The sequence below is a fragment of the Bombus flavifrons genome, chromosome 3, assembly GCF_040668555.2.
Source record: "Bombus flavifrons isolate JBK064 chromosome 3, iyBomFlav1_principal, whole genome shotgun sequence".
Taxonomy (NCBI): Eukaryota; Metazoa; Arthropoda; class Insecta; order Hymenoptera; family Apidae; genus Bombus; species Bombus flavifrons.
The window spans coordinates 715,923-739,174 of NC_138444.1; the positions used below are offsets into that span (position 1 = coordinate 715,923).

Below are 23,252 nucleotides of genomic sequence, written 5' to 3' on the forward strand. Positions count from 1 at the left end.
CTATAGGAAACTAGCAACCTGAAGCTTTTCTAATAAACAATCGATGATATTTTTTATGACTAACATAAACAGAAATCATACATAAATTAACGAAGTTCAGAAGACAATTTTGCAAGAAAAAAAACTCCTTTGTTTAATGGTGTTTATCAGTGATGAAGATTATATAATATTAATGTGTAATATTTTCAATTAATTATTGATTATTTTAACAAATATATTTCTCTTAGTTATGAAAAGAAAATTGTATATTTCTGTTAATTTTTGGAACCTACCCCTATTTTTTGTACTACAAATCTATAAATTGTACTATGTACTAGTTATTGTATTACTTTTTTGTTTCGCATAACATGAGTTTGAACATGGCAACATCTTTTCGTAACCCAACTACCTTATTATACGGGGGATACCTGTAATTCTTTAACTACTTTTGAAGCTGGTTACGATGCTACATAATATATATGTATTGTGTATATACTAGAGATTGTAATTAATATATTCGTACTTCGATTTATGTAGTTTTTAATACGTGAGTAAACTCGTGTATCAAATTATACGAATATACGTGTATTAACATATTCATATTTTATGAATGTGAAACCTTCATATTTGTCCGTCCCTATATTCGTAAAATCCAATATTCGTCATATTTTTTCGGCAAGAAAATGCTTCGATATTCGTTCAAAAATTCGATGTTCCTTACCAAAAAATTTTTACTGCATGATCGCTCTAGACCTGTGCCGTCTGTTTTATAGAATATATCTCTGAATACACCTCTGAATACACATCTCTTAATATATTTTCTTGACCTTGCATGTAGATATTTCCTGGACCTACAATTCTTAAACCTATTTAAGGTAATCTAATACGCGCTATGCTCTTCAAGTAATTACTTGTTTCTCATTCAGCTCTGGCTAGCATCTTCTTAATTCTCAAGTCCTAATATTTGTAAGGAAGGAGGGTGTTCGGAATTGGTTGTTTCGGAATCGGGTGTTGGATTACCAACGATACGTCAAGAGTAAGAATGAAAAGAACGATACGAAATGAACATGATCAAAACAGGAGGCAAGTGATGAACAAACCATTTGAGTTTATTGTCATAAAACGCAATTAAATTAAAATAATTAAGATAACAAAAGAACTTAAACTAATATTAAATGCCGAAAGGCAGTGAAAGAGCGTACGAGTACGTACAACGATTAAGTTTAACAATTAAGATCATTTATTGGCCCGATTCGAGGCTGAGGACAGATTACTTCCTGTTTCATTAATTCTTATAAAAGAAAGTCAACTTTATATTCGTCTGTTCTTTCAGAAACGGATTAATGACGAAAATAGACGTTCCATCGTATTTCGTATGATTATTAATATGTATATAACAAAATACACTTTTTAAGCACATTTACGCAAATAATTCGCAAAACAAATATATGATATTCTAGGTTGCAGATAGCAATAAAAACGAACATAATTTCGCCCAACAAAGTTTAGTCAAATAGTCGTCTATTTTGGTATAAAAGGAACTAATCTATTAACATTTTCTGACAACAGATGGTTCCCTTTTATCGTAACAATATTTCCAGCATGCTTGAAAAGTATCGTTCTGATACAATCGATGTTGCTGATATCATTAAATTTTTTTTAGCAAATTTTGAAGTTGTTGAATAGGTATTTATTTATGCTTGCCTTCATCATTTATACAGGACGAAACCGACATTATGTTGTTTTTTATTGTTACTTGCAACCTAAAATATCACACATGCATTCTTTTCGCAAATTATCTGTATAAATGCACTTAAATATTCAGGGGCGAGGTGTTTATTATTCATTAATAATTACACGAAATACAAAATCTGAATATGTTAATACATATGTACTCGTGTATCAAAAACTACGCGGAATAAAACAGATATTTATTTAATTACATATATACACATGTATCTTTAATACACATTTGAATCCATTACATTTAGTATATCCGCGCTTCCAATATGTGTAGCGCTGTACCTAATGTTTCTTTGTTTACAAAAGAAAACAAATAATAGATCTAAAAAAACATCTTAATATAAAATGAAATATTTATAATACAAACAAATATTTCGAACATTTTAAACATTTGTAGTATAATCATAGCCTGCTTTTTAGGCTATATAAAATATGTGGCTATATAAAATATATTTGACATACATGTCATAATGCATCATACAATTATTTTAAATTAGAAAAATATGAATAATTATTTAAAAATTAAGTATTACTTATGAATTTTTCATATTATTTACAAAATTTGGTTGTGTCATTAAATTATTTTAATGCTTCTATTTAAAAGATATCATACTTAATAAATAATAGACTGATAATAAATTATGAAATATTATGTAATGAAACATAAAAACATAAAAAGGGGACTGATTGCAGCAACGATACTGTACATTCATTTTGAAACTTGTTTGAAAGCATATTTAATCCATTAAGCCTAAAAATATTCAGTTTTAAAATTAATGATACACATAATTGCTACTAATGTATAAATATTTACATTTTGTAAATTTAGGAGAAATATTCAATTTATAGAAATATTTATTTAGAGTAATTTTATTTTTGAAACTATTGGAAACTTTTAGGTAGTTGTAATTATGAAATTAATTATTTAAATATAAATAATAAACATTTATACAAATATATTAATTACATTATTTTTACGTCATGAGATTATAATGGGGAAAAATAATATTCTTTCATTTAGTTACAACACGATCGCTATAATAAGATTATAGGTATGTAATAACAAAATAGAGGAACGTTGATATAATTGTAAAAGAGTATGAATTATAAATAAACTTGTTAATTATGCATTTAAATATATCTCACTATATTATAAAATGTACTACATTTGATGAAAAATTAATATTTATTTTGTACTTTCAAGTTTTTTTAATGTAAAATATGTTTAATATTTTCATGTATACAAGAATTGCAATATGAAATAAATATTTAAAATTATTAATCATTCTTTGCGCCGTACAACGTGAAAATGATATTATTAAAAAAATGAATCAACTATTTAAATGCTAAACATTAACATATATATTTGTATGTTTAAAAATGATAAAATATTTCCTAATATTAAAGATCATTTATCATAATTAAATTCAATTGTATTGTTTTATGCATGCTATGACAAAAAAGTTTCTGGATGAACGTGTTACTGTAAATCTAAACTACATACATTTATTTAATTCGAGAATTTTTATGTTTCTAATTATTTAAGAAAATAGTTAACAATAATATTCAAAATATCCAATACAATTAATTTCAAAAAACTCAAAAATACTAGCACGTTGTAAACTTAAGCAGTTGAAATGTTACAATATCAAAATTATGTGTAAGTATTATGTTTCCAAAAGATGTTGAATATGCGAATTATGTACATGTTGTAAGGTATAATTTTTACACTATAAAATATGTTCTGTATTTGTTACGGCCAAATTAATTTTATGGTTTACCTTGCGACCCTGTCTTTTAGATGTCTTTCGCGAAACTTTTGACTCCCTGGTATCTTGTACTTGTTTATTGAGACCAAGTCTAAAACGCACAGGCACCTTTGAATCTAGAGTACTTTCATCTGCGAAAAAAACACAGATATATATTTATATAAAAAATACACAAAATGAAAACAATTTATATATTTGTTTCTTTTTATATTATTACTCACCACTATAATATACTATTAGTGTATCTAAATATATCAACCATGTAAATATACTATACAAATGTTCATGCAAGGAATGTTTCAATCTAGACATGTTAATTCTTATGAAATTTTGCATAAATATAAAACGATGAAATATGTAAAAAATAACTATTTCTCCAAAAAATGTAATTTTAAAGTAGTTAAGTCTATCCTTGGTGTTTTCCTTTCCTAAATGCAATATCAATAATCATAGGACTAATAGTTACAAAAATAAATTGCATATATGAAACTTGTTTATTAACATATCAAACCCAATAAAGTAATAACGTGATTAAAAATATGTTCTTAGTTATTAAATTTTTAAAATATGCCTATGTAGTATCTTTATTCAGCATGAGTTTTTAATAGTCTACATACTAAGCTTTTTCATAATAATTATAGAACATATTGAAAACAAAATCAACATATACAATCTATAAATTGTTCAAAATATTGAATACTTTGAAGAAATTGATTAAAGTTTGTGTGTATGTACAAAACTAAAAAAATTAATTTACTTCACTAACATAACAAAATGACAAAAATGTTCATCTGTACCTTTGGAATCTATCTAAAATGTATTTGTATCATTAGAAGGTGATCAGTATAAATAAAAATATATTTGTATTTTCAACATCTGGAAAATTACGTGACCGATTTTAATTATTTCGGGTTCCTAATCCTCTGGATTCTAAAAAATTCAAATATGTGTTGCTTTATTTATGTTTTGTAGAGTTGACTCAAAAATTTCAAATAATATCATAGCAAAATATATCATTTCCGTAATCTACATCACGGAACAAGTAAATTTTGTTCAAGACATCTTTTTTAAACCATTTACCCAAAATTAAAACTTTACTATTTTGTAAATATGTACGTACATAAAAACTTTCTAACGTATACGAGGAAAACGAAATAGGATCAAGAAATTTAATGATTGGTTTTAACACTTTACCGACCGATAGCCTATTAATCAGCTTTTTGTCGCCGACAATCTTTCTCATTATTTGAGCAGTAATTTGTTATTTAGTACTAAGGTATCTTGCTCAGTTGCATCAGTTGCGTTGCTTTGTAAGCTCCCACAGTTTTATACCAATTTGAAAAACTTACCGTTTGTGATGAACTAAAAGAATGGTATTGGATAGTCTAAACCGAAACAGAGCCGGCGCCAGGGAGAATCTACGCCTGAGCTGCCGATCGGACGTGCGTATGCTGTTGAACCGCTAGCGGTCAGTAAAGTGTTAACAAGGAAGTTTGAATAAAAAGATAGGCCAATGGAAAAACATGCTGTCCAAAATAAAATACGTTATTATGTTATATACACATATACGGGTGCAATCAGCAGAACATAATTGACTTTACAATATCGACTTTACAATACAAAGCCGGCAATATCAGCATTACAGATCGCTTCGCTGCCTGGTATAGTCCGAAGAAATAATTGAATAGCAAACATAGACCAATAATATGAGCAAAATTGACATTGCGTACCAATAGGTAAGCAGTAAGAAAAGGCGAAGTTCGAACGCCCGGGGCGATCGCCTGTCCTTCGTCACCTTCGACTATGGAAAAGTAGGCATCAAACTTAAAGGCGCTATAAATTAAGCCCTCATCCGCATGGTTTGTGAGCCAGCGGTCCTGACATCTTGCGATTGCGATTGCCTGGGTTCTAGGAAGAGATAGAACACAGACCAGCGGGCTCTGACTTTCTGCGTGGCTGCGACACCGAGGATACTCGGCATTCATTGTACAATCGCCACTACGGACGAATGTAAAAGCAAAACCACGCAAGTTCATCATTTTCCGAGTTTACAGAACGTGTTGTAAACAGATCTACCGTGAATTCACTGTTAGTGCTTCGTACAAAGCAGTGCTAGAAATTATTATTTCTTTGGAAACTTTGCCAAATCTGAAATGGACATTGTGGACAATAATAAACTCACGTAGGCAGCGTCGCACTAAGTTGTTCCTGTTTTATTCATTTCAGTTATACCATTCCTTTTAAAACGAGGTATATATGTATCGGTATTGGATAGAGCGTATAAAAATCTCCGACTGACATTGCCCGAGCAAAGCCGATTCTGTCATCACGTCCTGCAGATTGCACCCGTAACATATATAATTCTGCATTTTTTAGTAAACTAATGTTTTTTAATTGCCAGTTCAGAAATAAAAGTGCGATATGTAAGACATCGACATATGAAGAATAGGTGAACGAACTGATATTTATATCCCATCCATTTAACTATAATGCGGTATTGAGACGATTCAGAAAACAGAAAGATATTTGCATATTACCATTCATATTCTATCTATGCCATCAGTTTACATTCAGTACTGTTTTCTCTTTTATCCATTAAATGAAACTTATCCTGCCTTATTATTATATAAAAATAATAAAGAAACATCGTATTTTGTATTCGGAATATTAAAACAGAAAAAAATCTATAAAGAGTATTTAACAGTATCTAAAGTATCAAATTAAATTTAATCACAAATCAAATACTATTTGAATAAATATACTAATTTAATTGAAAATGACCAAATACTTGAACAAAATATCAATGATAGGTACAGAAAAATGTTTCGGAAGAAAGTTATAATATATCACGAAACATAGACCATGTTGATTTTCACAATTATCGGAGATGGATAACTGATTCATTTTGTATTGAATAACGAACATTTTTTTTTTTTAATTTATGATTAAGTTTCGGATTTTTAAGAAAAAAAAGAAGAGTATCATGTTTATGAATATTATGGTAGCATACAAAATAAAACGACATTATTAAGAATAGGTATAACACATTAAACAAAAATTTGCGGAACTAAATCTAATCAAAAACTAACTTATTTACACACCGACTATATTATGAACTAAGAAGGCCATTAAAAATTTTCATAAGTAATCAGTATCTATGTGAAAATACATACTAGAGTGATATTTTAAATTTGTTTCATATATATGCATACTAATTTGTAACATACGCACAATATTATTTTTTTATAAACTAAAAAAAATATTTTCCAAATAAACTGAAACGCGAAATTTATAATATATTTTATATACAATTTTTTAACTTTGATACCTAATAAATACTTTTATGATCTTCTTTCAAGATGGACAATTTTTTACTTAGGACTTTACTTAGGATATAGCATATATAAAAATTTGCAACATAATAAGTAATAGAAACAAAAATAATAATAATAAGTAATATGAAAATATACACACCTTCAGAATCGTGTATGTCAGATATTGACCTATGAAGAACCGTAACCCGTCGAACTTCTTTTTGATTAGCTACAAAATGAAAATATGTGAATTAAGAAAATAAATTTAAATATTATATCAAATTAAGAAATGTTTATATTAATTTATAAGAAAAAATTATTGATGTACTTCTAATATTGAAATTTGTTTTTTTTTACTGAAATGGTATTATTTACAGATGTTTGATGTCAAATTTTTAATAACTGATATAATGAAGTATGTTTTGAATAATTGATATAATTTGTAATTTAATTTGTAAATTATACATTATATCAAATATCATAAAAGATCATGGTAAACAAAACTTCTTTAAGGGTAAAATATGTCAAAATCAGTTAGTAAAATTTCGAATCGATAGCTTAGTTAGCTTTTATCCCATAAATATTCCTAAAGTTCCTAAATGTTTACACCTCTACATATTACGCCCTACGCTATTATGTCAAAAATGCATATAATCATATTATTACCATTAATATTCATATTATTATGGTATTCCATTGGGTTTTTCACTATATTAAGGCACAAGTAACAAGAAAAGTTTGGCAATATTCATATACAACAATTTATAAAGAACTAGCTGTTACCCACGACATCGTCCACGTAAAACTGACATGAATTTGACTTCGCGATTCTAGATTATTTACAGTCGTTTGTAATGGAAATCAATATAATAATAGATAATAGAAATCAATATAATAAATAGTATTCAAGAAATATTTGTAGGAAATGACTATCGGCTGTCGACCGGGCAAGGTGCAATCATACTATGGAAACCAAGCTGCGTTAATCAAACTTGAGTCGCATTTATGTTCATTGTTCGGTTCTCTGAGGAGCAAGCATAATAAAATAGTCTATGTCCATCTAGAAGAAATATAATTTCCAATAATGAAAGAATTATCCAAATCGGTTAAATAGTTTCTGCGATTACTTTTGACACACACACATATGTAGGTATCTACGTACAGACCTTCTCTCTTTATGATATCAGTGTAAATTCGTATAAATAATATAACATTTATATTTGTATAAGAATGATTTTGTTCATTAGCTTGATATCCATTTCTTTCAGAGCATCATGATATATTGAACTATGGATTCTTTTAAAACAAAACACATTCGTGACTTTATTGGTCAACAGAAGTGTAACCATTTAAAGGGAATTCAAATGATACAGCTTTTGTCATACAAGTTTAATAGAAATTAGAAATTTTCATGTATTACTTACTTTTTTCATCTGCTTTAACTAAATGTCTTTGATTCACTTTTGCATTACTTTTGACAACTCTGAAAAAAAGATCACATTTTCATATAAAAAATATGTTAAAAATTCCAAAAAGATATATATTAAGAAGAAAATATAGATATTTTCTCTATACAAATATGTATATAACACATATGTATATCACTTATAACTATGTAAACATATTTGTTAAACTGTCCATATAATAACAAAGCAAATTGAAGAGTTTCTTGTTTATTTTTGATAATAAATAAATGTGTACGTATTTCATTAGAAAAAAAGAAATGTAATATAGAATAAAAGCAGTATTAAAAAGAAATGTAAATTTTATTTAATTTAATTATGAAATATTTCAGAAAAAACCACTTGTTATTTATATGTATAATGTCAAATACAAAAATATATAATGAAGTTAAATTTCTCAGAAAGCTTTCGTATAATGTAGTTTCAAATACATGTAATTAATCTTTTCTCAGTTATCATAATTACGTGACACTTCAATATGTTTAGCAATATTTCATGTCAATAAAAATACATTATGTTAATCTTAATTTATCAGATATAGACATGTATTTTTCATAAATATACCACTTCTCAAGAATATTTATACACATCTTTTTGTAAGTAAAAGTTTAAAAAATATACAAGATGTCCTATGGAAATAAAGACAATTAAATACCTTGAAAAATATAAAGAGATATGGAAAAATATTTTGGACCAAAATTATAGGACATGAAAAATAACTTATAATGCTACTATTTATTTGACTTGTGATAACCTTAAAAAACTGCAGAAAAGTCATAATTAAATTTTAAAAGACTTATATTTTTTATTGCACATTCTTGTACCTAATACTGAAACGTTTCCAAAACATTACTCGTTTCTATCTTGCACAAACCACATTTTCAAGATATCAACTTTTAAATTTCATACCATCATGAGTATCACTATATATAGACCACAAGAAGATTATCTAGTCTGACTTTTTACATCATATATAACTGCTTCAACATAACATAACTGCTGATAACATATTAACTTTGAAAATTTATATCTTAAGAATGACTTACACAAAAGACTCAAGTAGGTAGAAATTTGAAAACACTCCAATATTGGGTATAGTAATATACAATAACAAAGTATATGTTTCCATGACTTTCCAAGATAATCATAAATTCAAATAAATATTGACATCACCTGCCTTTCTTAATATCTAACTTTCATCGGAAATATTTTTCCGCATTTTTCATATTTTCATAAGATTTAATTTTATCCATTTAAACTAAATATACTATTAGAAGCTTTTAACTTAAAAAAAAAAAAAGAAAAAATAGAAAGATTTTATGTTTCTGTAGTAGAAAATTTAATTCATATAGTATATCATAAATACTTACTCATTAACAACTCCCTTAAAAGCAGACTGTACTAATCTCGCAGATTGAATTGGCACTGTCCTATTTAATCTTTCTGCTCGTCTTCTACTTAACTCGGTTCGTAAATCACTTTCTTTATCAACTACTAGATCTTCAAAAATGGCATCCATATCCTCACTTGATCCATCCGAAATAACATCTTTACGCTTCTTACATTTCTTATCTTTTCCAATACGTTCAGAAAGAGGAAGTTCATTTTTTAACTTTCCCACTTGATACAATTCCTTGTCGCGTTTCTTCTTCTTTTTTGAGGATCTTTCTTTTTCTGGATTTTGAGTTTCTAAATCCAAACATGAATTAACAGAACTCGTAATAGCAATAGGAGAAGCATTTTCTATGCTTTGTTCAAACTCTTCAAATTCGTAATGAGTATCTAAACATAAATCTGTTTCTTGAATATCATAATCCTCTGTAATTTTGTTAACTTTTCTTACATTTCCTGTCTGAATATCTCCTTCTTCTATCGATTCTACCTTCTTACTTGTATTTTCTTTTTTATTTAATTTAATTTTTTTATTTGCATTAATTGGATCTATAGGCTTTGTAGATTCAAATTTTCTTCGTCTGGCTTCTAATACAGGATCATTAATTATATCAGCAGTTTCTTTTTCTATCATAGTAGCATCTTCAAAACTTTCTTCTTTATGTTTTGTTTTTACACGATTTATTTCTGGAGATACCCTACTTTTAATTATCGGGGATGATTCCTTGGCATATGATGGACTACATGTTCCATCTGGAGTAATAGATCGTGGTCCATGTTTTCGAGATAGTTCTTTAGGCGACCATCTTGGAGATCTTTTTCGTCTAGGAGATAGACGAGGTGAATTCCTAGGTGATGACCATGGTGATCTACGTGGTGATAATCTTGGTGACCTCGATCGCGGTGACATTCTTCGTGGTGATATTTTTGGTGACATTAAACGTGACGATCCTCTTCGAGGGGATAACCCAGGAGATTTTGATTTAGGTGATAATCTACGCGAGGGTGATATTCGTCTTGGAGATATCTTAGGTGATCTTGATCTTAGTGGTGACCTAGATTGAGGAGATAATCTCAATGGCGAAAACTTTGGAGAACGTGATCGTGCCAACTTCGGAGACTTAGTTATGGATATTTTAGGTGAACGTATTGGTCTAGGAGATCTGGAATGCGGCGAAAGTTTCGGAGATCTTCCTCTTGGAGACAGACATCTCTTAATAGGTGATCTCATTGGAGACTTATTTGGAGATCTACGTGGTGATAATCGTGGTGATCTTGATCGTGATGAAAGCTTAGGTGATCGTGATCGCGGAGAATAACGTACTGGAGACTTTCGAGGCGATCTATACCTAGTCATTTCTCGCTGAGATTTTTTTGACTGCCTACTAGGTGATCTTCTAGGAGATCTTCTAGGTGATTTCTTTCTTGATCGGGATCTTGGTGATAATGATCTACGTTTTTGTGAAATTCGATTAACTGTATGTGGAGATATAGATCGTCTTTCACTTTTTATGATGATTGTTGCTGGTGCTGGACTATAACTTTCTTTTCGAATATTGCTATCTTCTGTTCTGTTTTTCTGGCTTATATTCCTATTTATCTCATCTTTTTTCATAGATTCTCTGTTTTCTTTTCTGTTACTTTTCTTTTCTTTCCTTTCGGACGGTTTATCAACATTCATTTCTCTTTCCATTTCATCCATTAAGCGCTCTAAGCTATCTTCCTCTTCAAGATCGGCCATTATAATGATATCATCATCATCATCATTGATTCCACCTTGGTCTTCCTCAACCTTTTTTAAGTTTTCCACAGTTTCTGTCTGATTTTCAACCATTGTGGATATTTTATCACCTACACCATCTTTCTTAACAGTTTCTGATTTCGTAACTGTATTTTTTTGTTCTTTATTATCTTCTTCGTCAGAACCACTTCCATTATCTTTGAAACGATGAAATTTTGTTGCTTCTAAAAATATTATTTTTATATAGTATTTAAGAGAAAACATAAAAGACATGACTATTATTTATATTGGATTATTTTTACATACCTGTAGAATAAGACTCAATACTGGGAACAATTTTTTCTACTGAACAAGCTAAATCAGTTTGCTGCAGCACAGGACGTTCATCTAGAGGAATTATTGCTATCAAATTTGGATTACGTGGACTTTGATAATATACATTCTGTAAACAATATGTGATATTTAAATAAAACTCATAGAATATTTGCTAATAAAAAAACTTAACTTTATATATAATCTACATATTTGTAATAAAAATTTAATCTATACTCTTTTCTTCATAATTGTATTCATTGCTACCGTTATTTAAACTATTATTCAAGCTACTTATGTCTCTCATATTGTAAACAACAAATACTGAAATATGAATTTTGATTAATAGCTCTCGATTTCATAAACTAAAATTTCATCAAAATTCAAGATCAAATATTGTGTATATTATATTAGATTGTAATTTGTATCATAATGAAACAAATTTCAATTTTTAGAAGTATCAATTATCTGTGATATAATCAAAAAGTACTTCAAAATAAGTCAAGGTAATAAGGACTTTGAAAATGAACTGAGCTGAGTTAAGCAAAGTTAAACACATAGAGATATCTGCTATCTGATATAACAAATTTCACTAAAAATATCAAAAGTTATGTGCAACTGAATTATATTCATGGTATGTATTTTAAATAAAAAAAATTATAGTATAATTATGCATTAAACAATAATTTTGTAAGAACTTCATAACATGCATGTTATTAAAGATATTTTTAAATAGAGAAAAATTATATTTTATATTGTTTATATACAATATATTCCGTATAATTAAATTAGTTTTTTATTAAGTTATAATATTATGATTAGACTGCAGATTTTTATGCATTTACAGAGAATTTTAAAATGTATATGCAAAGAATATATAAAATACTGAAAATAGAACTCTTGTCATAATATTTAGTAGGTAAAACATATCTCTGCATAGGTATCACTTCTTTAATTATGTTCAATGTTATGCTACATAGTGTTGAAGGAGGCTAAGGGAAAAAAGTGAGGATCAGGTTAAGGGTGAAAGCATGAAAATTTGAGGAGGTAAAAAGGGAGGTGAAAAGGAATCTAACGAAGGAATGCCTCCACGGAGGAAAGAGAGGAATATCTGAGAATGAACAGGATTAACACAGCAAGAGTACAGTTAAGAAGGAAAAGAGGGAAAACATGTCAAGGAAATTAAAAGAGAAACAGAAAGATACAAAAACAAGTGCAATACAATAAGATTATGCAATTAAAATATAACCAAAGATACAACTATATAAGGACTGCACAACTGCCCAAATACTTAAGTACAGAAGGAAAAGAAGAAAGTCAGCAATTGCTGGCACAAGTAAGATGTGGATTGATGGAGACACGGAACAGATACTGGAAGGAAACTGAAAAAGGTGAAAATGAAAAAAGGGAGTGCGAGGAAGTAGAATGGGGGATCAGTACATGAAAGATAGTAATGAAACAACACACAAGGCTATAGACTGGGTAAGGAAGTTGAATAAAAACAAGCAAGAAAGAGCAAGGAGAGAAGGGAATCTAGGGCAATAGGCTAATTCAGAAATGTGATGTAAAAGAATTTAATAGAAAATGACGAATTAATTTAGAAATATGCGTGTGAATGAATCAAAAAATTCTATATTAATACTCCAAAAATAAAAAAATGTATTATCATAACATCCCTTTTTAAAAAAGAATAATCGATATTTTTGATAATTTTGAAAAATATCTAAAAAAAAATTCTAATTCAGAAAAATTCACCTGTATGTGAAATAAGTTAAACTAACACTGATGTTTTTAAAATTTCAAAAACTATTTTACACAAAAAATGTTTTTGCTTCTATAGTTTTTATAAAACTGATAAATTTACTTTTTACATTTAATTGTTTTGTAATAACAGTTAGATATACATATATTAAAAGCATTAATTTAAAACTAACAAAATAAACTAATATTATTTGATATACATAGTTAAAGCATAATATTTAAATATTATACTTTATTTTATTAAATATATAAAATATACAATTACTTCAAGAAACTCATTTTACATAAAAGATATATTTTCTTTAATGGGAACATCATTAAGATATTGATATAAAATTATATATTATGTAAAATATTGTCAAGTTATTGATATTATAAGATATATTACTTTAATTTTATTCACAAATGAAATCTTTTATGTAATTCTATTTTTGTTTGCACTGTAAATTGCTAATCACTGTAAAAAAAGTAGAAACTGAAAATAATAGCAAACTTTTGAACAATTCTTATTTTTCAATATTTTAATTCTTAAAGTTTAAAGTAATGTGATTTTTTACATTGGAATATTATTCTGAAATATTTCTATTAAAAGTAAATATATTTTGATGTATTTACGAACAATTGAAATGCAAAATATATAGTTATAATATAAGTAAATTTAATATTCTATCATATGAAACTTTGTACACAAAATTACCTAAGTATACAAAATTTTATATATTCGACTGTAATATAAATAACCCCGGTTAAATAAAGAAAAATATTCAGTTTAATCGAATTGACTTATGTTACAACCTAAAGTTGCCTTATAATAATAATAATAAACTTCAAAACATAATCTTATTCAATATTTTTGCCTTTACAAGATTTTAAAAGAAATTGACATAAAATGAGCATATACATTACATTATTTCAAAATTAGAATGTTTAAATTTTAAGTAATCTATTCTTTATAAAATTTATTGTAAGACATATGTTATTCTTTGTTCATAATCTTATATACATAATTGTATTAATAACATAATATTTCTTTTTAATTACTAATTAATCAAAATTAAAAACAAAGATAGTTTTCTATCTTCTATTCTATATAAAAAGTTTCCATTTTCCTGTAATGGATAATAACATCAATAATGACTGGATAAAATATATAGAAATCTCTATTGTCTTAGGTAGATTTTAAATAAATTTCACAGTAAAATATAAATTAATATTTATAAATTATTTTATCTCAACATACATTGCTAAAAAATATATAGCAGCTGATTGTTAAAAATTAGATATAGTCAGATTAGGGCTAACAAAATTTCTAAAATGTTAATTCATAAGTATTATAGCTATAATTAAAAACTTACGCCATTCTGTCGCTGTTGCATTCGGTTATGAAAATATCCTCTTCGTAAAGGTCGTTGACTCTTATATGATGTGTGAGATGTTTGTATTACATCTGAAATAGTTTTCTGTGGTGGGGGTTGCTTTTTATTATGTACAGTGTCTTTAGTCCTTAATGATTGAAGAGCTGCAAGTCTTAAAGCTTCCAAATCTTCGTCATCCTCATCATCATTCTTTGTATTTTGTTGGGAAGGTATAATCATCTAGATGAAACAATAAATTTAATTTCAATATATGAAACACACATCTAAAATTTTTCAGTAATAAACATAATTACATAATTTTATAACAACATATTACTCTAAACATTAAAAGTAAAATATAACAATACCATTATTATATATATCAACATAATAAAATTGTTTACACAAACCGTTTTCTAACAAACAGTAATTAAACAAAATTATAATACACAGTACTTCCTTTACAATATTGTTTAATGATATATATATAAACAAATTTAGTCACTATCGAAACAAATAACATTATAAATTAATTTATGCATTATAAATTTTTAAATAATTTTGGGGGATCTTTAACATATAGTTTGTGACGACGTTATATACATTATATATTCAATTAATAATTAAATAATAAAGTATGTTCATTTATTAATTATTATAATATATTTGTGCTTACCTTTTGACGATAATCCATTTTATCCAAGTTGTAATTGTAGAAAAATCTGTAGTTGACACCAGTAACAGGAAGGTCCAGCAATTGCATTAATAACTTTATACGTTGCGCGTAGAATATGATTTTATCTCACAAATAATCACAATTTGTATTACAAGTACATCGCAAAATTAAGCATTCCCTTTGATCAATCTTTTGATAATTATAAATCCTACGGGCAATGTTGCACACTTTGTTACCCCCCACCACATATAAATAAAAATGGCGTGAGCGCTCATAAAATCAAAGGTCTTCGATCTACATATTACATGATGTACGACCAGCTATAGATTTCTTATTCTCTGTTAAGTCCATTTTTATTAATTTTATGTAATGTACTTTCATAGAAAATTATAACTTTTTTCTTCAATAGAAATATGGTTAGTACTATGTCAATTATGAAATTATTAATCACATTTCAAATTAATCAGTTTAATAACATTTAGTTCACAATGATGATATATTACTCTAATTGTAAATTTAACTATAAAAACTACAGCAGAAACCGCAAACGGTAATTTTTTAAATTATACATATAACATTAAATTATTATTACATATTTATATGTATATATATGATTATATCTTTTATTATAATAAAAAATAAATACTTTTCGATTATCATACGGTGCATGTTATGAAATAATTACTAAAATTATATATACATATATTAAGTTAGATTTTTTTCAAAAATTTGTAAGAATAAACTTCAACGAATGTTTAAATATATCTATAAGGCAAAAACTTTAGGTATTCCTCTTACTTGTATGAAACTAATAAATGTAGCCTTAATTATTATCTTTATGTCTGCTACTCAATAAATGAACTATGTATATTTTTATATTTAATGACGATATATTTTTCCTTTTTATTTATCTATACAAATTTTATGCTCACATTATTTTATATATATTAAATACATATTTATATTTACTTTGAAAATTATTTACGTTTTAAATCTTAAAACAAAATAAGGTTTTTTATTCTTTTAAATAATGAGATTAGATAATTATTTAATATAATCTTTATGAAAGGAATCATTTACTGGATTTTTGTATTATTTAGAATTCAGTTTCTTTCATTGCATTAACAATAAGTTAAAGAAACGCTATTACGTATAATAGGCGTTATAGTAAGTAGTATTATGATTAGGTCTAAAATATAATTGCAATTAATTTTTTGTAGGTTATAAGGATAAAATTAAGTAACAAATAGGAATGTCTTATATTTATACATGTAGCTTCCTATCATAGGTACGGCTTTAAAACAGACATCTCCGATTAAGATTTTGTTTGATATAATGATATTAATATGCATATTATGGATACATAATATAATTATACGTATATAACATAAATGCAAGTCTTAAGCACGATCTCCACCGTTTAAGAAGTATGCAGATACGAAACTGAAAATTTTTAGCATATTTTACAAGTTAGTATAATGCCATATTGCTTCTATCCGTAATCTAATTGGTCCGCACAGATGAGCATTGAACTGAAATTCATCGAACATTAGTTTGTACTAGCGTAATCGGTCGCTTAACGGCAGCTGAATAAAACAACCCAAACGTAATCCAATACTCACGATTCAAAATCCCGCTACAATATGGTCGACACACACCTGCAGTTATTGCAACCAGCAGCTACACTCATTGAACGAATCGTAGAGACAACATGGCATCAAAATAAGATGCCAAATACGCTAAAAACGCTCAACTTTACATACTTTTGAACCGCTGGATTCCTAAAGTTAAGACTTTCATTTTTTTGTTTCAACGCATTGGAAACTGTTAAATTGTAATAAAAAAAAAGCAAAACTTTTATGTTCGTTAAACCGAAGTTCTGACATCAAATGCGCTAAAGAAAACTTGACTAACAATATAAGTAGGCTCAGAGGAAATTTCCTTCCTGCCTTAAGCTATTAGCTTTTATGGACAATCACTTTATTGAGAATTTGTTATATAACTCTATCCAAACTCCTCAGTTATCAAACTCCTCAAACAGTTATGCTCTTTACCTAAAATGACTCCTATTCATTATTTTGAATATGGTTCAATGCAGATTTTCTTCTATCGATGACACTCATTTTTTTGCATCTTGAGTCATGTTTACGTTTTATTCCGATAAATGTGTTAAATACATAAATAACTATGAGAAATGATCCTGAAGCTCCTTTGAATATGATACCTATTATAGTTACATAAATGCAAACATTGCAAACATTTTATAATACAGTTGCTAAAATTTTCCTGAAAATATATGTAATCCATTATATATTTTTTATTATTTATTTTTATTGATCAACTGTTTTACCATCATGAATTATATCATAATATACAAAATGTTAGAAAAGAATGTTCTAAGATCATGTAATCTTAGTATCTATTGAGAGAAATAAAAAGTTTCTAATTAACATATTTAAGTCTTAAACTCTGTTCTTTTGATGTCATATCAAGCTTTATGTCTATGACATTTTTCGATTAAAGAGTAGAGATAAAAGAGAGTGTAATTGTCAAAATAAAAGTTCTGAAGCATGATAATAAGCATCATACAGTTTTTCATATGCTCATCGGATAATTTTAACTTACTTCATACTGATTGCAATGAAATTTAGGAATGATAATAGATTTACATATAAAATAAACATATCTGTAATTTTAGACACAAATAGCAAATTAATTATAAAAAATGCATAATGCATTTTAAGTTTGAACAAACCATATGTTGCTGCATTCAAGTATTACAGCAGATCATTTAACAGTGATTGTGACTTAGCGACAATCATACAGGATTTGGAACTTTTGTGTCTCAGGTTTGTAATTTAGTTGGGAGAACTTCTTTCTCAGAATAATTACATCATATGTTATAATTATGGAAATCTGAATTATTTTATACGTATTTTGTTATAAATTATTTTGCATCTCTTATTAGTAAAGCAGTTTCACATAAAAATAATATGTACTTACATGTTATAATTTAAGGTAAAATGTAGTTCATTTTATTAATATAAAGTTATTTAATTACTTTAAGAATGATTTACATATTAAACTAAATACATACTATAAATAAAACAAAATTAAATTACATAAATGTATAAATTGAATATAACATGTAATATAAAAATATTTACACATGTAATTTAAAGTATGCAGGATAGGTAATACAATGTTATTCTGACAATACACTTGTACAGGCTGCACATACAAACAGATGAAATTTATCAAAAAAGCAATTGAAACAAATTTATATAACCATGAACATTTCACAAAAGAAAACTATTCACATGAACTATTATAACTACATGTATATACCGCATATATACATGTATACATATACAACTTCCCCGCGAAGTTGATGTCATACAAATTTTATCATTTGTTTATATACAAGTGTTTGTAGTTGATTATGTATTAATGAATGTATTTTTATAACGTCATTCCAAATACTCAGGCTTAAGAGCCCCCGCATACAGGTTTAAAACTTACAAATTTCCTCTCTACTTACAATTTACATCTCAAAGTATCATAAAGTCATTTGCTACGACTATCGACCTACGACTTGTACGAGGTAACATGTGACTGCGGCTTACGCGTCGTTCGGTTTAAAGATCACTGTGCTCCCCGCTGCTCGAGCTGCTCTACTTTTGTTCATGTAAGGAGATTTTCTCGTGCACAGGAATATTTTGTCAATAACTAAATAACCAACCCGAAACGCAGTCTTTTTATTTTTTACTTTTATCTTAGTCTGGCTTCAAGAATCATCCTTTAAATTTATTTGCACCTGTAGTCGAACACCCCGTATGTACGATACTATACAGTATATTAAGTACATATCCATAAAAAAGTTACATTATATAATTGAATATGTAATGCATTATGTAATGTCATGAAATATAAAGTAAAATGAATTAGAATTAATTAGAAATTTTCTTTGTAATGATCGATATAAAAAGTATTACTTAAAGTTTTTATTCAGCTTGCGAAAAGTTAATCTATCGCATTCATGTTCTAGCAAGGTATTTAAATTACATTAGCTTAATCTATTTACAATTTACATATATGGTACGAGGCAGCATATTAAGTATTAGTAATTATAATTTATTTTAAATTACATTAAATTATTTTTTAATGTTTTTTCGAAAGAGAATTTCTTAAATATATCTTTTTAAAATACAAAATATGAGAAATAGAATTAAATTATATAAATTTCTACAACTTATTTCTTTTTATTTAAATTATGTTAAATATTGGAAAGTCTTTTCTTGATGAGACGAACATCACATGATTGATTTAGATTTAATTAAGAAAAAACTTCATTAAAAATTAATCATAAATATCACAATAAGCAAATTATCATTATTTGACTTTAATATAATAAATTAATTTCTTCTGATGGGATTAATATTCCAATTAGTAAACTTATATCTTTTTAATCCATTCCTTCTTTAATCTATTTTTCTATAAAAACATCATACTTTTTTGAATTTATGAATCCATTCAAAATTATTAAATCACTGATCCATATACATATGTAAATCATCTTAAATCTTATTTCTAATGACTAGGATGCCCTAGATTCTTATTATTAATGTCTTTTATAATGTTTAAAAACTTTATTTTCTATCGGAGTGTGCGCACAATTTACCCGAACACGGATTCCTCAAGTTGTGCATGTCCTCATGTCTTTCTAATGTTCTATGAATTCTAATATCTCTAAAACGGGATAAAATAAGTCTATTCTTATATATTATTGATTAGTATTTAGTAGAAAAAGTTAGACTATAGACATTTGATAAAATGTCTCAAGGCTACATTCACGCGTGCGAAAGGGCGGAATTGTTAGGATTGCCGATACCTAGTGAAGAAGAATGGAAAGAGACCCAAAGAATAGAAGCTGAGAATATTAATAATGATAAAGATGAAGTGATCGAAGTAATTATAATTTTATCTTTTATTAAACAAAAATCAAATTAATGTACCTTTTTATGCATTATAAGTACAGTGTTAATGAGTTCTAATTTCTACTACTGTAAGTTTAATGCTAATAAGTTTCTTTTTAGCCTCTATGTTTCTCTTATTTGGAATGTAATCAATTAAAACAAAGTTCTTACATAAATTTCAAATTAATAATTTGTCATTATATTATCAGTTTAATATAATTTATAGAATCTGGATTCTTCTAATGAAGCTGCGCATCGAATAGGTGGTGGATTAGATGAATTAAATAGTATTCTCAGTGTTACGCAGAAGAAGATTAACAGATTCAAGGTTAAACACTTTTACCTAATATCATTATTTTATGACATTCATTTTTTATTTATTATTCTTTAATAAAAACAACTTTAATGATTATATCTAAACAATCATTGTCAAGTACAACAAGCATTTCTTAACATCTTAGTTTAACAACTAGTTAGTTTAACACTTAGTTTTCTTAACAACTAGTTTATTATTATATAAACTATATTATATAAACTAACTTTATAACATGAAAGTATTTTACAGACTGTTTGTGGCAGTTTGGGTACTTTATTGAAAGTAAAAGTTGGATCCAAACACAACACACCAAATCATAAATTCATTGAACGAAACCAGAATGAGACAAAAGATATTGGTTCTGAAACATCTATGAGTGAAGAAAACTTGATAGTAGAATTATCCAATGACAAGAAACACATAGAAAACACAGAAACAAACGCAGTAATGCCAAAAACAATCAATCTCAATGAAAAGATGGGATCTCATTTGGATAAGTTAGACTCTCTCATCACTAAAGCAGAAAGTGCTCAGTACAGCATGCAGCATCAAACAAAACAGATGAAGAAATTCTTGAAGTAATTCTTCACAGGCAAAAGTAGTATTCTATTCTAATATTATCAGGTCTCTTTCAAACTTACTCATTATTCATAGTACCATGCTTGAAAAACCATACAAGTTCAAATCTGTATTGTGTTATGTATGGTAAAGATAGACATAGATAATAGACTGATAAATAGACAAAGATCACTAAATTACTATAATATTTATCAAATATATATATACAAATGAGTAATGGACATTTTACATTCTGAGAAAACAAATATTTATTTTGCTTGACTGCTTATTACACTTTAACTGCATATCAATGTGTTATGTATATATATTTATTATACATATTTATATTTAATATATATTTAATATTATATGCATTATAATATATATTTAATATACATATGTTCATACATAAGCATTATTGCTTTTCTAAAATCTTAAGACACACTCAATAAAATGAAGTAATAATATTAAGGTGACTGGATAAAACTTGTTCTTCCTAATATTTTCATTAAATCATATTCATGTGATCTATTCTCATAATACAATGGCAATTAAATTTTTTTTACAAACATGAAACACAAACACAAACAATTTATCAATATTCAAGCAATTATAAGTTAAAATTGATTCTTTCTATGAAAGAAATATTAAAACAATCAGTGTTAATATTAGCTATCAAATGGATAGTATATGTGTATGTATTTTTCGTTAATAATTTTATTATAAATTGATATAATTATAATTGCAGTTATTGCATTGTAAACATAACTAATTATAGTATAGTATGCTTATTTAGCTAATTTTAAATTTTAGATATAATATTCTTTCTGTTTTTTCTAATTGTATGTTACAAATTATAATTTTTCATTAATTTATGTCGCAAATCTCAATAAGTAAAGTGAAATTTATTTCCTGCTGTATGTTGTACTTAAATTTATTCAAATTGATAATATATTTATCTTAAAATATTTAAATTTTGTATAAAGATTGCTTTAGAAACAGCTCAGATTTTACAATATTGTGAGCTTATGTAGTTAAGATAATTATATACATTATATTATTTACTTATGTTACATCAAAGTGAACATATATCTAATATCAAAAATGTTATATCTTGTTGTTAATTGTCTTTAAAAATGCATAATATTTAATATCTTTTTTGTTAACAGAGTATATTTTAAGCAAAAATATTAATTTTAAGCAAAAGTGAACAATTCTTCCTAATATCAACAATAAAAGAATTCACAGAAAAATTAATAACCTTATAAAATGCAATTGTTACAAATAATTTATTATTGTTATAAAGATGTTGCAGTACCTGAGATCAGGTATTAGACAATATTTACGTGCCATGTACATACAATAATGTGAGTACATATTATATAAGTACATAGTATGGGTTGTTAAAAAACGGTAAATTTTTTTCTATCTAGCTATTATTATAAAAGTAAAATTTTTATTATTACATTTATTTAGAAAATAAAATTTTCTAAATAGAATTGATGTTTCATAGTATTTAACTGCATTGAAACAAAAGAATTGTATTTTTACATCGAAGCGTGACGTCGATTAGTAGCAACTTACGAAATACAAGAAATTAAGCGCGAGAAACAGATATGTTATATAGTAAATTTGTGAAAATGTATGTTTCATGCGGTAATTTTTGTGTTCGTAATTTTTATTTAAAATTTATTTGTATGAATAACAAAAAAAATTAATGTAACAGATAGTCAGTTTTATTCTTGTAACATAACTGTATTTGAATGAATAAACTGATATCTAAAATGGTATGTGTTAATCCTTATCTATTTTGTATTAGAATAATTAAATAACTTTCTAGGAATACATGCATAATAAAAAGTCTGCATGCAATGAGCAATGTTCGTAGTTTGAAAAA

The 23,252-nt window shown here is 26.7% G+C and overlaps 2 protein-coding genes and 1 long non-coding RNA gene across 6 annotated transcripts in view; 2 read left to right on the forward strand and 1 right to left on the reverse strand.

Annotated features, from left to right (window-relative positions):
• LOC138178177 (uncharacterized) overlaps window positions 1-8,219 on the forward strand; it is a 23,997-nt gene extending 15,778 nt beyond the window's left edge. The window contains exons 2-3 of the long non-coding RNA XR_011172618.1: window positions 7,728-7,951; window positions 8,074-8,219. This is a non-coding gene — a long non-coding RNA (uncharacterized LOC138178177). The remainder of the gene's footprint in view (window positions 1-7,727; window positions 7,952-8,073) is intronic.
• The window catches only part of LOC138178151 (uncharacterized protein DDB_G0287625), an 18,519-nt gene extending 2,756 nt beyond the window's left edge, over window positions 1-15,763 (reverse strand). Inside the window, exons 1-7 of one of the 2 annotated variants that reach the window (XM_069109672.1) lie at window positions 15,506-15,763; window positions 14,830-15,069; window positions 11,708-11,843; window positions 9,639-11,625; window positions 8,230-8,288; window positions 6,966-7,034; window positions 3,504-3,622 (exon numbers count right to left, since the gene is read on the reverse strand). In XM_069109672.1, the coding sequence (XP_068965773.1) occupies window positions 3,504-3,622; window positions 6,966-7,034; window positions 8,230-8,288; window positions 9,639-11,625; window positions 11,708-11,843; window positions 14,830-15,069; window positions 15,506-15,592 (2,697 nt within the window). In that variant the 5' untranslated portion in view covers window positions 15,593-15,763. Of the gene's footprint in view, window positions 1-1,898; window positions 3,623-6,965; window positions 7,035-8,229; window positions 8,289-9,638; window positions 11,626-11,707; window positions 11,844-14,829; window positions 15,070-15,505 lie in introns of those variants that run through there. The other variant, XM_069109671.1, reaches the window with a different exon arrangement.
• Window positions 15,764-18,712: 2,949 nt separating this feature from the next.
• On the forward strand, window positions 18,713-23,108 carry LOC138178170 (uncharacterized). 3 transcript variants are annotated; one of them, XM_069109726.1, is made up of 4 exons: window positions 18,713-19,193; window positions 20,300-20,473; window positions 20,708-20,809; window positions 21,047-23,108. In XM_069109726.1, the coding sequence occupies exons 2-4, from the start codon at window positions 20,339-20,341 to the stop codon at window positions 21,377-21,379; spliced, it is 570 nt and encodes a 189-aa protein (XP_068965827.1). In that variant the 5' UTR covers window positions 18,713-19,193; window positions 20,300-20,338; the 3' UTR covers window positions 21,380-23,108. The 3 variants fall into 3 exon arrangements, with proteins under 3 accessions (XP_068965827.1, XP_068965825.1, XP_068965828.1); XM_069109724.1 differs by lacking the exon at window positions 18,713-19,193 and adding an exon at window positions 19,200-19,557; XM_069109727.1 differs by lacking the exon at window positions 18,713-19,193 and adding an exon at window positions 19,200-19,339.
• Window positions 23,109-23,252: the final 144 nt, after the last annotated feature.